We start from the raw sequence: 17,169 nt of genomic DNA on the forward strand, positions 1-17,169 counted from the left end.
GTGGGCCCAACTGCCAATCCATAACCGTTTTATAGGCCCATTACATTAGCATTTAAAATCAAATTCAATAAAACTGGCAAAACGATTCGGGGCTGTTTCTACTAGAACAAGAGATTAAGGAAAGATATACATATTTTGGAATAAACGACATGTTGGCGCAAAAAATTTATAAGTTAACAGTTCTGTGTATCTATCTGTGATAGCGTAGCTCCAAAACTGATGGACCGATTTAGGTTTCTTCGTTTTAGATCATCTTTCTTATAACCGTCGTCGTTACAGTCGCAAAAATTGTCTTTGACGCTGCCGTGTCAAATATTTCAAAGCTCACATTTTAAACTGAAACTTGGGAAACATTAGCATCAATTCGCAAGGTTATGTATTTACGGGCACGCGGAAGCATGGTGACTTCAAACAGATTGCGGTAAATATTACATACTGCTGTCCTTCCTTAAAGATTATAGGTATGATGTTTTCTGGATGTCAAAAAAATAAGTTTTTGAGTAAATTATGTGTATTCTTACTAGTTATTTCCGAAAGCTTTGGTTCGTAATTTTTTCGGTAGACTGTTTTGCAAAATAGAAGCGTCCTTGAGTGACGTATCAACTTTACCCTGTACATAAAGAGGTGATAAGTAGGTATAATATACGACTGACCAGTCGTTTCTGACTGGCTAATTCTATAACCTAGGGTTTGTGTCTCAGGCTAGGTCTAGGGTTAGTGATCAACCCCTCACCCTTCTTGTAGTGTGGTCATGAAAGGTGGTTCGTGTCTATTCATGTAATTCGCAATAGGCGTGTCGTCTGCCATTACCCCGGTACTATGGCAACTGGCAACATTGATCAAATCTGGTAAATCCTGAATGTTATTAGAATTTTTATTAGATTTAAATGAATGTACGTACATCTCCTAATTTTGTAGGACTTACTGTTCTTCGATAGAATTAAGGTAAAGTGACTTTACAGAGGAAATTTAAAAGATATAAGATATAATGATAATCATTGTAAGAATTATCCAAATCGTTTTTCTACGTAAAATATGCCATATATCTTTCCAACATTCACACAAAAGTCTGTATAATGTGTACATATTGCCAAAGAAAATGAGATAGGTTGTCGATTTCCGGCAAGAAATGGACACAAGTTCATGCTAAAATATAAAGTAATCTCTTCCAGATAACTGTCTTGGCACGTTATTCGTCCCGCCCCGGTAATATAATGATTTTAGCGAGTCATAACAGTTTTGAATCCTTAAATCTTTATAGCAATATGGTCGACAGATTTCGGGTTTTATGCTCTCTGTAAGTGCCGAAAGTTGTTAAATATTGAGGTAATAAATCAAAAGCTAATGTGACCTTTGTATCGTGTCTGTCGTTTTAGGAATTGTAGCATGAAAATAAGAAGATACAGTTAGTTAAATAATGAAAATGATGACTTCACCCCAACTTTACCCGAAAAGTCGTCTCCTCAACAGTGAAGTAGGTACTTATAAACAAAACTACACTATTGTTTAAGTTTAGGTATAAAATACTTATTAATTATCATGTGTAACAACACCCATAATTTAAAATGTATTCCTATGAGAGGTATATACATGCATTATTGCACCCACATTACGTTTATTTTTTACAATACAATACAAAACAATATAACTTTATTGAAAAAACACACAACCTACATTAAATAACAAAAGGAGTAAGCACAAGAGGCGGCCTTATCGCTAAAAGCTATCTCTTCCAGGCACCCTTTGGGTGAATGAGAGACTTATTTTTATATATAGGGTAGCTTTGTAAGTCATGTTCTATGTATTTCTATGAACGTGTTGCTAGTCGCCATATGGTCTGATGCAACCACATGTCGTCAGCGGCCTGTCGGTACCTTTAGCTAACAACTAGCAGCCTCATTGGAAGGATATCTTGTTTATTTACATGAACTACTTACTAACCCACATATTAATTGAAATGATCATGAATCATAACATTCCTTATCTCTTATCAGTCATACGACATAGGCGTGTCCAAGCCAAACGAGCTATCGTCTGTATGCACATTTTATATGCCACTAGCTGTTCCCGCGAGCTTCGCTTCGCCTTAAAAAGTTTTCCCGTGGGAATTCCGGGATAAAAAGTAGCCTATGTTCTTTCTCAGGGTCTAGACCATATGTACCTATATACCAAATTTCATTCAAATCCGTTCAGTAGTTTTGGCATGAAATAGTAACAGACAGACAGACACAGTTACTTTCGCATTTATAATATTAGTTAGGATTAGGATTCAATAACTATTTATTAAATCAATAACTATTGCAAGAGAATAGAGCTTGATTAACTGCAGAAACAGCACAGGTAAATGCACTTTTGATGATTGGCGACGAGGTAAGATAAGCGATAAGAGTTTTTAGCCTTTACATGTTACGGTTGGTTTTAGACTGGAGCAGAATATTGGTGGTATTTGAGTCATACAATACAATTAAGTCAGGCCATACAGTCTGGAAGAATTTGATGATGCAGAGTATGTGTACACATATATCTCGACAAAATATCATCTAATAGCATGTCTTGAAAATCTAATTTCCTGAAACAAATTAATCATCCTAATCCTAACTAATATTATAAATGCTAAGTGTAACTTCTTAAAGTAACTGTCTCTGTCTGTCTGTTACTCTTTCACGCCAAAACTGAACTGAACGCATTTGAATGAAATTTGTTAGATATACATACATATGGTCTAGAGCCTGAGAAAGAAAATGGCTACTTTTTATCCCGGAATCCCCGCGGGAAAACTTTTTAAGGCGAAGCGAAGCTCGCGGGAACAGCTAGTACTGAATAAACTTACATGGCTTTAAGAACAGCAAAAGACCCTTGATAAAATAATCAAATAATAAGACAGTATATTAGTCTAAACCTAAACTACCTTAGACATAGTCGGTAGAGTCTGGATGAGGAAGGCAGAGCACAGGCGTGGCGGACTGGAGGATTCGCGCTCCTTGGGAGAGGCTTATGTCCAGCAGTGGACCATTACGGGCCGATGATGATGATGATGGTGAATATTGTGTTAAAATTGACTCTTCCATTCAAAGGTTGTCTTAAGCAGAGATTGCTTTAAGCAATAAGACCGCCTTTTTTGAATTATTTTATTTAAGTTGTGAAATTGTAATGTTTTCTTTAATGGTGCAAAATAAAGAGTATTCTATTCTATCCTATATATTGGGTTCGTTAACAAACATGATGAGACAACGTTCAATGGATCTAATGAATTCTTCCTACATAATATTTAACTTTAATTCGTACAATTTGATGCTATAAGTTAAGATACTCAGATTTACGTAAACAAATATTTAAATTTTAATTGAGAAATTGCTAGATGTTGCAACAATTCTAAAGGTTATAAGAATAAACATTGGAAAGAGATGAATTCGTCCCAAAAGGCATTTAGTTGGTTCGAGAAAATATGTAATATTATTACAACATCAAATACGTTTTTAAGTATATTATTTAGTTTGTAGGTATTTATTAATAATTTTTATATAATACATTCTTTGGTACACTTGACCTTTAGTATCTGAACATAAATATTCTTCCACCTTTGGGTTTTGAGTTGTCTTGAAAAAATCGATTTTTGTGATAAGACCGCCTTTTGTATATTTGTATCTATGTGTTTGTATATAAGCTTTATAAAATTTGTTTTTGTGTACAAATAAAGAATATTCTATCGATTTATCTATCTATTCAAAATAATTACTATTTATTATCTATCTATAACAGTTTCACATCCGTAAGGTTGATCCTTACAACTAGTGCAATATATTATACGTATCTTTGTATCAGCAAATCCACACTGCACTTTAGACCTTAAGCTAATCAGCAATTCAATAAATCGATAATTAATACACCGACAAAGGAGATCACAAATCACAATAATACAACAAATGATATAAACCTTAGATTAACAATATACGAATAAGATGGTGAGTGACATGCTAAAACAAAGAAAAAAATAACCGCATTTTATTTACTGTCAAACCGTTTTAAGTTCAACCCATAGAACAATGCGGACTCGGGTTTCATACTCAATGAGTTCAACCTAATGTCACAGATCTTCTAACCGAACTAATTCAAAATAAGAGGTCAGTGGTAGAAGTTGTTAATGGTCGAGACGTTTCTTTTGCACTAACATTCCATCTAGTTCGTATTAAAATTCCGTTGATACAAACACAGAGATTGTGCGACCTTCTGTAAGGTTAGGCGATGATCAGTGATCGGTGATGCAACGGTGTTGTGAGTAAACAATGTAGACTAATTGTACAGATGATTAGGAGTTGGCCCTTTCGGGCAAGTTTTGAGGAGTATCTTTCGCTATTTCTTGTTCTGTCACGGAACAAATAGTTCTTTGATACAGAACGACAAAACAGTTCAATAATTAAAACGTACTTTAACTTTTCTATGAATAAGGGGGTAAGCCGTTATGAAACGGTGTGGTAGACTCAGAATCTTGACAATTACGTTGAATTAATGATATTACATTATATTCCATTCGGTATGAAATAATATGAACTTCGGTATGAATATCTGAACGTATCTTATCACATCACCAATGTATGTGTCTATGATCAGACCTCTTGTAACATATTTTACATAAATAATGCATATTAACGTATGTTTATAAACAAACTTTTAACTTTCTTTTAGTTCTGTACGAGTGGAATTTTAAATTAAAACAATGTTTCATTAAGGCTATTGTCTCAATTTTGCCTGATGATTAAAATTGCTATCAATCTTCAACAGGTGACATACAGACATACTTAATTATGAAAGGCATTGGTTTCTCGTAAGTAGTGCCTAAAGATCAAACCAATGAAATAAATATAAAATAAATGCGTATTTAGGATGGACAATATGGACATGAGTGCAGTTTATCTCGTTATCTATAATATTACCTACATATCAGGGACCACATTATGTTAAAATAAAAATATAAAATAATTAAATTATTGAGTTATTTTGAGAATAGTAAGGCTGCTCTCGTACGTAGGTACATAGTTGGTGGCATAAATAATAAAACTCCGCACATCAGATTCACCTGCCCAGTGCAATGACATCATAGCAGCTCGTCCAGAAACCAAAATAATTTGTCGATGACGTCACGCGTGGCAGTTTGCGCCGTTTCCCGTAATCTTTGCGCGGATTTAGAAAAAAAAGAAAAAATAGCGCGCGCGAAGCGTTGACACGATCAGAAATAAGTGATTTAACTCATTCCGCCGCGATGAGTCATCGCGAGCGGACGCCTCGGGTTATCAGAGTGTTTTTATTTACCGCCCTTTGTATGGCCGATTGTGGCGTTGCAATTACTGGTAATTGAATGAGAAAATGGATTATGAGACCGCTCGTTGAGGCGTGCGACGCCTTGTGGCGGTTCAATAGACAATTAACTGCTTGATTGTGACGGCAGTTACTGCTGCTTGTACAATAATTAGCAGTTAGTTATTATTTTGTCTGAAGTAGATCTTGAGTTGTCAGTTGGTTCTGGAGGTAACTTTTTAGGATTATCATGTCATGGCGTCCTAATCGGGTCCTACGGGTAATCTATTGTAATGTTCATTAGTTCTCTTGGCTCATTTTATATGTCCCTATACATACCTACATACCTTATATGCTCACGACTATTTTTGCCAAAGGGGTACACTGAGGTGACTCGCAAGCGACACACTTACTTTACGCAGTAGGTATTTTCAATAGTCAAAATGCACCGAAGATGTCTTAAATTGGCCGTAAGAAACCTACTTAAACTTTTAAGTTATGTTATGATTATTATCGAAAATAATCCAGACTAAATATGAAATACCGCTACTTTTGAAATGTCAAGAGCATTCAACCAAATAGTTCTTAGAATTGGTCACACCATGGTCGCACGACCAGAGCGGCTCAAATTCGATATCCAGCTACTGTGCGGAACCAGTTGCTTTTCACCAGTACCATTGGGCTGGCCAAAAGTACAGCCGAAGATAGGAGGAAGTGGTGGACGTTAGTAAAGACTCTATGTACCTTTGGGGTGCCATAGGAATACAATATCAACAGTTCAATTAAGTGATTCTATCCATTTGTTGTACCTTTGCCGCACCTTTAGCTACTCGTGCAGACAAAGCCTAAATCTGTGGGGTTTCGACCACCGATCATTAGCAATTAACAATCCTAAGCAGCGTCGCTAGCTTTTTATATTTGACGTAACTGGACTTACTGGTATGGATCTGACAGATGTCTGACAGACGAGCGACGCTGCTTATGGATTATTGCTGCTAATATGTGTCAGTGAGGTCTATGGTCGGTGGCAAGTCGGTGGTGGTATGGTATGGTAGCACCGACACGCTAAAGCCGCGTACAGACCGGCAAAACGAACCCCAACGAACGGGTTTCGTTGACCTTCGTTGCTGCAATCTGCCCTGTATTATGTATGATAAATATCCATCAATGGGCGTTCGTTGGGCCGGTCTGTACGCAGCTTAAGAAGTCGGGAATCGGTAAACTATCAGCTGTAGTGCATATCTCCAAGGTCAAAGTCCTCGCATCCACCGATGACTCAATTTATAAACTAACATTAATGCCGCAACATAATTCAAGCGAAGCTAATCCTTGACGCTACGCGAAAATGTGTTTTGTAAACCTTGGGCTTTAAGACCATTGTCCTTTGAACAGTTGGGTTTAGATGACCATGTCAACAAAAATAGGGATTTTTCGTTGCAAATTCAGTCGTCTATTTTGGATTGATGTGGTTTTTAAATTTAATATTCGTGCGTGTTTTGGTAAAATTTGGGGTTACTTAAGTACAGTTCGCTAGTATTAGGAATTCACGATTTGAGCATCCCTCAAACATAATTATTTTGATTTGAGGTAAGTAGACAACATAATAGCGAGATAACAATTTATATACCAACGTATGCCCTGAATAGTTGGCATTCCTCCAGTGACTAATTATATTAGTTTTCCTAAATCTAGAACATTACACGTACGATCATCACCTATTTTACATCATCGTCATCAGCCCACATATTTCCTCAAGTGGAATTTGGTCTCAAGTCTCAAACATACGACCTAATGGCGCAGCGGTTAGCAACGCTGACTCTTGTGCCGAAGGTCCCGGGTTTGATTCCCGGCTGGGGCAGATATTTGTTTAAACACAGATATTTGTTCTCGGGGTCTTGGATGTGCCCGTAAAATGGCAATAGGCCCGCCCCCTATTACATTGGGACTAACACAACACTGGCGAAAAGTGGGTGCAACAATGCACCTCTGCCTACCCCGCAAGGGAGTACATTAGTACAAGGTGTGAGTGTTTGTTTGTTTGTTGTTTCTCAGCCATTGACCGATTCTAAAACCCAGCTTTTCTTGCCAGTGAAATGAAATGTTTCTAGGCAGTAGGAAAGGTTAATTATAGGATAATGAAACGTTATACCCATCTAGATAAACAAGTAAGTACTTAAGTATTAAGTAAGTAGCCCAATGGCTATGTTTCCATAATACGAAATAATTTACTTTCGTACGCACACTTTCACCCGACTCGCCTTGAAGTAGGGCTGTTCTTTAGCCGAAGAAAGAAGGCCGAAGACTGGGTACAAAACCAGCTGCAGTACCACCAAGAATCCTTAATGTAAGCGTCCACCTATTGGTAATCTACGTTTCGCCATAACAGATTGTCATATATTGTATGTAGAAACGGCGTCGGCAATGCCGATAAAATAGACGCACTTGTGTGAATTTCTATACTTACAAAGAATAATGAATGCGATGCGTCCGTTGCGTACGATGCCGAAATATGGATGCTTACGTGTCAGATTCGACATAATAAAGCAAATCTGCTAAAGGATTAGTGGCCATCATCAGGATGCATAGAAAAAACGTATAGGTGCTGACGTATTTAAGAACGTAAGAAAGCGAACTTTTTAATGATAACCCTCTAACATACAAAGTTACAAATAAAGCCGAAAGAATACAAGCCAGCCATCCCTAGCCACTAGCTTCCTTACAGAATAGAGTTGTAAAGCGAACAGCACAGCAAGATAAAGATCAGCTCGCGTGTTGTGAATGAAACACTTACACACAGACACACACATAGGGTAACAGTACCGGTAATCGGCCATTTAAGCGACTTGTTGACTTCAGAGTTAATTTCTATCATAATGCTGTGTGTCAAGATTTTCCAAAAAAATATCATTCGATCTTTCAATAGTCTAGTTTCATAAAACCTAACGTTTATAGACGTAGCAGTGATACATGATTTTCAAAAAAATATTTTTCGTAAAAATAGCAAATATACCGGTTATCGGCCATTTTACCCAGTTATCGTCCACGAGTGCACTGGTTATCGGCCACCTAATTCTCAGTAGAAAAACGAGTTTTATTCAGTAGTTCAGGGTTTATGAAATAACAAATTAAAATCTAAAGTCAAACAAATAGCTCTCTTGGAATTGGCATCGATAAACATTATCGGCCGTTTTATTATCTAATGGCCGGAATCAGGTTTAATTTTACCTATTTTCTGCCGCCCGCTATTTCAGACGGCCGGAATTAGGTGTAATTTTGACCTATTTTCGGCCGCTTTTTCGACGGCCGGAAATAGGTTTTGTTTGAACTGGTTATCGGCCGCTAAACATTCGTTATTTTTTTAAGGTCATATCTTTGAAACTATGAGGTATTCTGGCGGCCGGAATCTAGTTGCCAATTCACAAAATTATAACTGTTCACTAATATAATGGAATCTATGTTAGTGCATTTAAGGTTTCCGCAATATAGGCAAAATTTAATGACTACAATATACCCGTTTTCCGACCACCCGGCCGGAAACTAGATTTTGGAATAAATCGATAACCTATTGTCCGACCACTGAAAATATTACAAATTATGAAAAAAAATGTTAGTTTGGGCACTTGAATATTGAAATTAAACATACTTTAATTCACACAAACCAATTCAATCACTTATAAAACAGTAGGAACACTTAAAAACTTACCTCTGAAAATCAGTCCACCTCCTATTTTTTCTGCTAAATTTGCCACGAATCCATACACCAAATTTTGAAATGGTGACTGAGGGCTAAGTTCGCAAATTTCGAGGTCATGCCGTCGGATTATGAACCGTGATGTTCGCCCGGGGCGAATGGCGCGAAATTAGAAAGGAGATGTCTCAATACTATCCTATTATTAAAAATAATGTGCGAAGTGGCCGGAAAGGGGTAGTGGCCGGCAAACCGGTACGTTTACCCTACCTGCTTGCCCAATGTCTGGCGAAGTTGTAACATACCTTGTTAGTTAGCTCGTCATAACATGTTACTGCGTCAATGGTACAACGCCATTCTTTGAGTATCGGTGACAAATACTCATATCATAGACTAGATAGTGAGAATTATGTTACTCGAAGAGACTCCTTTAGATTGGTGGGACTACTAATTTGCTTTCCTTAATTAATCGTTTTCATACTTTTTTAAGCTTGTAAGGCAAAATCCAATAATTATCTCTTCAGCCGGCCAGTCCACTGCCAGTTGCCACTCCAACTTGCATATTATTATTTTGTGAAAGAGCTGTGTTCCTCTTATCTTGGTGGTGGCAAACATGGATTTGTTACCCAGAGCTGTAGTAAATACGTGGAATACAAAAAGGCTTTCAAAGGACCACCCTGTCAGATGGAAAGAGGACAGAGTTGCTATCCATTTTTTGTATAGCCGTGGTATAGCCTACTTATTTTCCCACTGCTATCCTTTTACGGAAATGTATTTGTCCAGCATCATTATTCGATGATCATGACATTCTACCTAGTTTTCGATTGTAGCAGTAACAGTATTAGAATAGTTTAATATAAACAATTGTGTTTCCGGCGCACTGGCACGTTTCCCGCCATTGTGGAATAGATTTAATTACTAACTGTATCATAGAGGTAACTACAAAATGACTCAATAAGAAATAGCTTCCGACTGGTTGTGTAATTGATCTCGATAACAGTAGGAGGGGCCCCTTCTTTAAAGTTACTGATGATGAAAATACAATATATATATATGATGTATACTGTTTATTTTGCACCATGAAAGAAAATATTACAAAATTACATTTTTTAAATAAAATAGTACAAGAAGGCAGGGCTTAAAGCAATCTCTTAGTATCAGACAACCATGGTATAGAAGAGACAAAACCTAAGTTGTCTGGTAAAGATGGATTACAGATTGTACTGTTTTGTTCTTTTTGAAATCTATTTTTATTTAGGGACTTTGATGAAATAGTTCATTTTAAAACTGCCATAAAAGTAAATATTACATAGCTCACAAAGATATGTATTATTTACGTTTGATATCTCACAAACGAAATAATTAACTAAAATGTATTAACTATCCTTGTTGTATGAATTGCTCTCGTAAGCAAATGTAATAAAGTTCAGTTTTCCTTGTTTCTGTTGCTTCTAATTCAGTATCTTCCTGTTTATGTCTTTAGCATCTACATTCTACATATGGTGTGCTCTTTTTCTAAATGTGTATCTTATTTTTGGTTTAGTAAATAAATATTATTAACGTTGTGCTTGTGGTTGAGTTACATTTTACACGGTTCATACTAGGTACGTACATAGATATTAGAACGCCATACGTATTTAAAGTTTAGACATAACTTCTTGTATTGATGTGTATCCCGATTGTAAAATGCAATTTATCCTATTCAATGGTTTATTGGGTACTTTCGCAGAGTTGCAGGTGCTAGTGGTGGCATTAAATCTATGCCTGTCTCTTTCTGTCCGAATATCCTATACTGTCCATGCAAGACATTAACTTAAAGTTCTTTTCTGCAACCTAGCGTTAGTGCCATAAACGTTTTAGGGTGTTTTAATAGCCTGCGGATTACATCAAGCATGCGGAATCGCACGCCATTTTCCCGCGTCCCGCGTGCGTTATCCACGGATTACAATAAATAGTTATATAAAAAAATTAAATTTATTTGAGCAGTATAAAAATAACACTTGCAGGTACCACCCTTGCGGAGAAATCCCGCGTACGTGATAAAATCTGCATACTGTTAAAAATCTGCATACTGTTAAAACATCCGTAGGGCCTACTCAACCCGCTGAGAGTTATCCGCTATTAATGTTACTTCTGCTATCATGCTAACTAACGTCCTATCTCCTGTCCCCAGGTGATGCAGAGCCCGGGAGCGGCTGGCGGCGACTCGCTGCTGACCGTCACCGTCGTCAGGGACGAACATGGCTACGGGATGAAGGTGTCAGGTGAGTGTGGTCTCCCTTTCTCTCACAGGAGAGGCATAAAGCCAACGACAAGTGGTGTATATCTCTCTCTTACCGTCACTACGTGGTCAGAGACGAACATGACTGGATGACGGTGTCAGGTTAGTGTGGTCTCCCTCACACTTAATGCTATGGTGTATTGGATACCTGCCTGAAAGATTGGATGATGCTTTGAGAATTGTAGGATCCCTTCCGGCATAATGGACCTTTAAGGCCTCTCTTCACCACTTGGTTTGGCGATCCGATTTAAAAACTCACAACACTACTAAAAGCTTTATCTCTACTACTCAGATAAGTATATTCGGATATAGTAGACTAATATAATCTGGCCTTCCGACGTTTTTTTTCGGATGCCTTGCGCGTGATCAAGCAATGGAGAAAGAGCTTTAGCGTAGGACCGAAAAAAAGGCGAACTTTTGAAACACTACTATACCTACACAACAGTATCGAGTGGAAACTGGTAATAATATCTGATAAGGTTACTTTCCAGTGTGTGTTTTCCTATCATTTAACTGTAAAGTTTTCCCTACATTAAACCCCATCCCCTTCTCTATTCCAGGCGACAACCCGGTATACGTCCAGTCAGTCAAAGAGCACGGGGCGGCGTGGCGCGCCGGCCTCCGCGCCGGGGACAGGATCCTCAGGGTGGACGGGGTTCCAGTACATCATCACACGCACCATAAGGTCGTCCTCATGATTCGATGTGAGTAGTCTGCTTGTAGCTAGTACTACAGATCATATCTCATATCATAGCTAGTTATAATGCAGAGGAAGAGGGTTGTGGGGTGGAGACAGGATCCTCAGGGTGGACGGGGTGCCAGTGCATCATCACACGCACCATAAGGTCGTCCTCATGATACGATGTGAGTAGTCCGCTTGTCAAAAAGATACGGGAGGTAAATTATTCATACAATGTGTATATGTAACATAAAACACAGATCTGTGTTATCGAAACAGTTGAGCTAGAGCACCACCTACTCATGGGGATTCATAGTTACCAAAAAGCTTAAAATTCCCCTTTGTCACAATCTTATGTATGACTTATGTATATGAGTAATATAACTATGAACATATTAGATAATAGTAGGTAAACTGACTGTAACAAATGACCGCAGTATCAATATAACATGATGTGTTAGTTATAAATCAAACACGCTTGGTAAATTCACAAAAAGTCGCGTTTGGTATTTCTTTATTATTTTAGTCCCTCTTTCTATCTCAAATCCACAACCTAGCAAATACTTCTTACTAGACCATTCACACTCTTATGCCAGTTAAATTAGCTCCCTATTCTAATAGCATTACTGTCTACTTTCCAGCGAACCCGTCCACCGTGCTCACAGTGCATCAGAACATCCAGAGACAGAAGACTCCCATCACCGCGCCAGTGCCTGTCAATGTAAGTACACTTCTTATTCTTCTTATCATGTCGGTGACAAACATTATAAGGCTATGGAGTAGGGGTTGTCACCGTGGTGAAATGATTGGCCGGTCATATTAGCACTAGCCGCAGACGGCTCAGGATGCTAACTTATTACTACAGTCACATTAGCAATAAACAATCCGTAAGCAGAATCAGTAAAACATATATCCGATCAATTTTGACTGAGCATATGGTGGTACGGTATCAGGTGATACGTCAATCGACCTTTCTTACACCCAAATACTTGAGTAATCATCCAAAATGGAAGCTATTATGAACGAATGAGAAGGAATCCTCTCGATTCGAATGAGGTACATATCGCAATATGCAATAGACGAATAGCTGCTGAACAGCATAACGCGAACCAATGGCATCTCGCGCTTTTGAAACATTTTCCCCGCGCTTCACCCTAATCCTCCGAGGGGACCTAAAAATTCTTTTGACTGAAACGTATTTTATAAGCATTGTTTGTTGACTGTGAGATGACTAGATCGTGAGTGTTCTAAGCCATGATTCATCAAAATCAGTTCAGCAGTATAAAATTTATGCGCTGTGTGGCGCTGTTTTATGCTTGTGGCAGAGTTTTTTTCAGTTTAGAATTGATAGTACCTGATTCTAAATGTATCTCTGGTACTAAAGCTACATCTTTAACGACCATATTTCAAGGTTGATAGCTTTCCAAGAATGCAACATTAAAACTGAAAATGTATGCATTATTTGCATAGGTGTGTAAATAAAAGTGTACAATATACATTGTCTTTTGTTTCACTGTTAGTCTGGCTTTTCCCGCGTTTTGGTATGTGATAAATTATTCGGTTGTTAAAAGTGCATAATAATTTGTAAAGATTATTTACTCTGCGAATCGAATATATACTAAGATAAACGCATGTCATTATAATCGAATAACGTATTATAATGACGTACGAATATCTTTTCGTGAAGCACTACCATAATAATTTTAGGTAGCTGGACATAGGTCTCTGCTAAGGAGCGCCACAACACTCTGTCCTCGGCCTTCCTTAACTACCCACTACCGACTACCTTTCGTCGGTCCAGCGGTCCTCCATATTACATTGTTACCCATGGGGTGAAACCCGCTTTTATGCGTATTTTTAAATAGTAAATACTTTTTTTTTAAATGTTCCCATAACATCAGAAGGAATTAGCACTAAACTTAATCTGATCTGACCAAATCATTCATGTTTTTAATTTTCTGCTATTCGATATGATAATCAGTGTTAACGCTTTAAGGCCCTCGAACTATTAGTGCCCCCAGGCGCAAAACTAAATAAGTGAATTTCATCCCTTGTGTAACAATCTAGTCAATCTACCATTGCGTTCATTTACGCGGCACCAAATCCCGCCTCAGACACTAAATCAAAGAGTTTCATCCCTAGAGTAACAATGTACTATTTTATACACAGTTTCTTAACAGTAATCCCCTCTTCTTCCCCAGTCGGAGAAGCAGCGGCAGCTAGAGTGCTCGAAGGTGAACACGGTGCGGCTCATGCTGCACAATGAGAGACAGTTCATCGCGCACTTAAAAAGTGAGTGTTTAATGGAATCAGGGATGAAAGTTACGCTTTTCGTCCCTAGGGAAAAATGCTTTCTTACTAATGTAGTGAGAGAAATTACTCCACTAATACTGTAACTTACCGCCAAGACTGCCTGTGTTAGACAAGGGAACACCATTGAAGACTGAGTAACAATTAGCAGTCGCCAAAGCCGCATCGGCATTGATTACATCATCATCATCTGACGATACTGTAACGATCGGAAGAGTAATGGGGTAGTATGAAAATTGACGATTTTCTTCTACTAGGGAAGAAATACTCCCTTCGGGAAGTTCATTTACAAATAAAACACGCTACCTATCTAATAAACCCCCTCCTATTCTCTGAAAGTTTATTTTCATCCCTGGAAGCAATTAATATAGCTCTTTTCGTCCCAAGGGAAAATGGCTTTCTTACTAATATTGTTTATAAAAATTACAAATACTACTACAATAATTTTGTAAATAATAATAATTTGTATTTTATAATTAATTTCCAGGCGAGCTCCAAAAGGTCCCGGACGTGCGTAAACAAGCTGAACTCGAGACGGCGGAGAAGCGATGTGCGCAGCTGCAGAAGGAGATTGACACTATTGTTGCTGCTCAGGTGAGGGGGAGGGGAGGGAGAGGGGGAGGGGAGGGGTTGGAGGATGATACGTGGGGTAGTTGGGGTAATGGTACAAATCGGGTTCAGATGGAGTAAGATGGTTGTAAATTGGCCACAATAAACTCAGAAAACAATAAAAATAGACCCATAGGTGTAATACAGTCATACAATAGACTACTAGCTTAGTAGTGGTCAGTACGTCTAGTGCAGGTTTGATAGTTTGTCGAAAACTATAAAAGTTTACCTTGCCTACAAGTGGCGCCTGTGTGTTATAGAAAATTTTGACACACAATGTATGCAGAGCAGATGGCAGAAAAAAACATAATCTTTTTTCATTTTCGTAAATTGCAAAACCCGTACTAGAGGCTCAAGCTTATTATTGAATGCTTTGGGAAGACCTTATCTTACTTTTTTGTATTAAAATATCAGTGGTTACAAAACTGAACGCTTACGGGGCTCGAAGTATAGTTTTGACGTTGAAAAGTAGTAAAAACATGTATTACGTATCATTCTTCAACCAACACAAAAGTCCTTGTAGTATTACACATTCATGTAAATGCGACACTATGTTTTAAGCATTAGATATTACTTTCCTTTGGCATCCCACTGTCACATAGTTCCATACACTATGTTGCCGCCATTTTTTATTCTAGATTTGTATTTTTGATCTTTTTTAATTACTTTGCTCGTATTTTTTTCTTCGGTACAATTTTTGATTAAATTCAATTAGTTTTTAGTCAAAAATTGTATCGACTATTTTCAGGGGCGAAAGTGAATACGAAAATTCTCATGTTTTCTTTTTCAAAATTTGTGTTAATTTTAACATTCATTTGTTATTAATTGGTACTAACTTTGGCCTAACGTCATGATCTAAAAATCATTGGGTTTTTTCTTGTTATGTCTCTTCCTGTGCATGTTTTTGTAACATATTATTATATTTTTTATATTTTGATATTTCATTTATATTTTTCTCTCTCTTTAATCAAACATGTATCTATAATCTTTTAAATTATTTAAATTCGAAATAAGTTTAAATCCAGTGTGCAGAATCAGACATGTAACAAGTGACAAAAGCGGTTGATTAACTTTCGCCTCTATTCACAAGAGGACACGGGTTAATTTCAAACTTACATGTTGTACATTGCCATATTTTATTACCTATCTTTTGCTACTACACTATTGTGTATAAATACTTCTTCTATTCAGTTGTGATGGTTTTTGGTTCATACTTTACCGGATATTCTCAATTAAAAAAAAATAACATCTATAGTAAAAGACTGATTTTTATCCGATAACTTTTATCCAGCCATTGTGAAACAAGCTCAAATCCACTTAAATATTTTCATCAATTGGCAGTCTCTAAAACCTAATCACAGTTAATTTGTCAAGTTTCTATAGACTACTTGTCGCTTTATCCGTCGAAAAACTGCATTATGTTCTCAATTAAGTGTAAACAACTTAAACCAAAAACCATCACACAGAATCACACACACGCAATAAAATATAGCAATGTCACGCTTTAACCCTCCCAGCCTGAGGTACAGTCGTCGACCCCGCGCCCCAACCGCCACCGCGCCAGTCTGGACAAAGTGGACAAACTGGACAAATCCGGCTCCCCCCCTACGCCCACCAACACCGGCTTTCTATCCGGACTACCCAGGTCTTTGTCTAATCTGACCGGACAGAGTTTGAGGAACTTGAGAGAGAGAAAGAACAAGATTCAGCAGGAAAACACGCCTCCGTTGGTGCGACAGAATTCGGATGAGAGTAATAATCGAAAAAGGCATAATAATACAGTTCCAATTGTGCCGACTACATGTCTGGATAACAGTCCGCCGCCGCTGCCACCACGGTCGATAAGAAACCCGTTAACCCCGAACACGACCCCGGTTAACCCGCTAGCGAAGCCAAAACCCTCAAGCAGTGTGACGTCAGTATCGGCAACTCAATTCTTCAAGGACTACAAAAACCCGATGCACCAATCTATGCCGGCGTACAGAGATAATCCGCACCAATTGAGAAGGTCGTCTCACTCCTTGGATGGGGATCTGGAAGGGCCGCAACCGAATTCGATCGCGTTGCAGATGAGTTATCCGCTGGTCAATGCCCCGCCGCCGCCATTGCAGGTATTTTTGACAGTTTTTTTTTCGAGGCAAAGGACATGGATTCTTTTGAGCCTGGGTTAGGACTTTGAGAGTGCATGTCCTTTGGATTTGTTACAGGGTGGTTGTAAATCTGATAATAACTCGGCATTTTCCTTTTTTCTGTTTTTTTTGGTGATGATCCATACATCTTTATTGGTTTATTATTATTATTGACCACTCT

General features: G+C 38.0%; 1 protein-coding gene across 1 annotated transcript in view; it reads left to right on the forward strand.

Moving 5' to 3' along the window:
• Positions 1 to 17,169, forward strand: part of LOC105383869 (rho guanine nucleotide exchange factor 11) — a 156,673-nt gene that overhangs the window by 16,794 nt on the left and 122,710 nt on the right. The window contains exons 2-7 of the mRNA XM_048632274.1: positions 11,154 to 11,244; positions 11,822 to 11,965; positions 12,582 to 12,661; positions 14,142 to 14,232; positions 14,738 to 14,844; positions 16,377 to 16,970. Of these exons, the coding sequence (XP_048488231.1) occupies positions 11,157 to 11,244; positions 11,822 to 11,965; positions 12,582 to 12,661; positions 14,142 to 14,232; positions 14,738 to 14,844; positions 16,377 to 16,970 (1,104 nt within the window). The 5' untranslated portion in view covers positions 11,154 to 11,156. The remainder of the gene's footprint in view (positions 1 to 11,153; positions 11,245 to 11,821; positions 11,966 to 12,581; positions 12,662 to 14,141; positions 14,233 to 14,737; positions 14,845 to 16,376; positions 16,971 to 17,169) is intronic.

Source organism: Plutella xylostella, chromosome 31 (assembly GCF_932276165.1).
Source record: "Plutella xylostella chromosome 31, ilPluXylo3.1, whole genome shotgun sequence".
NCBI lineage: Eukaryota > Metazoa > Arthropoda > Insecta > Lepidoptera > Plutellidae > Plutella > Plutella xylostella.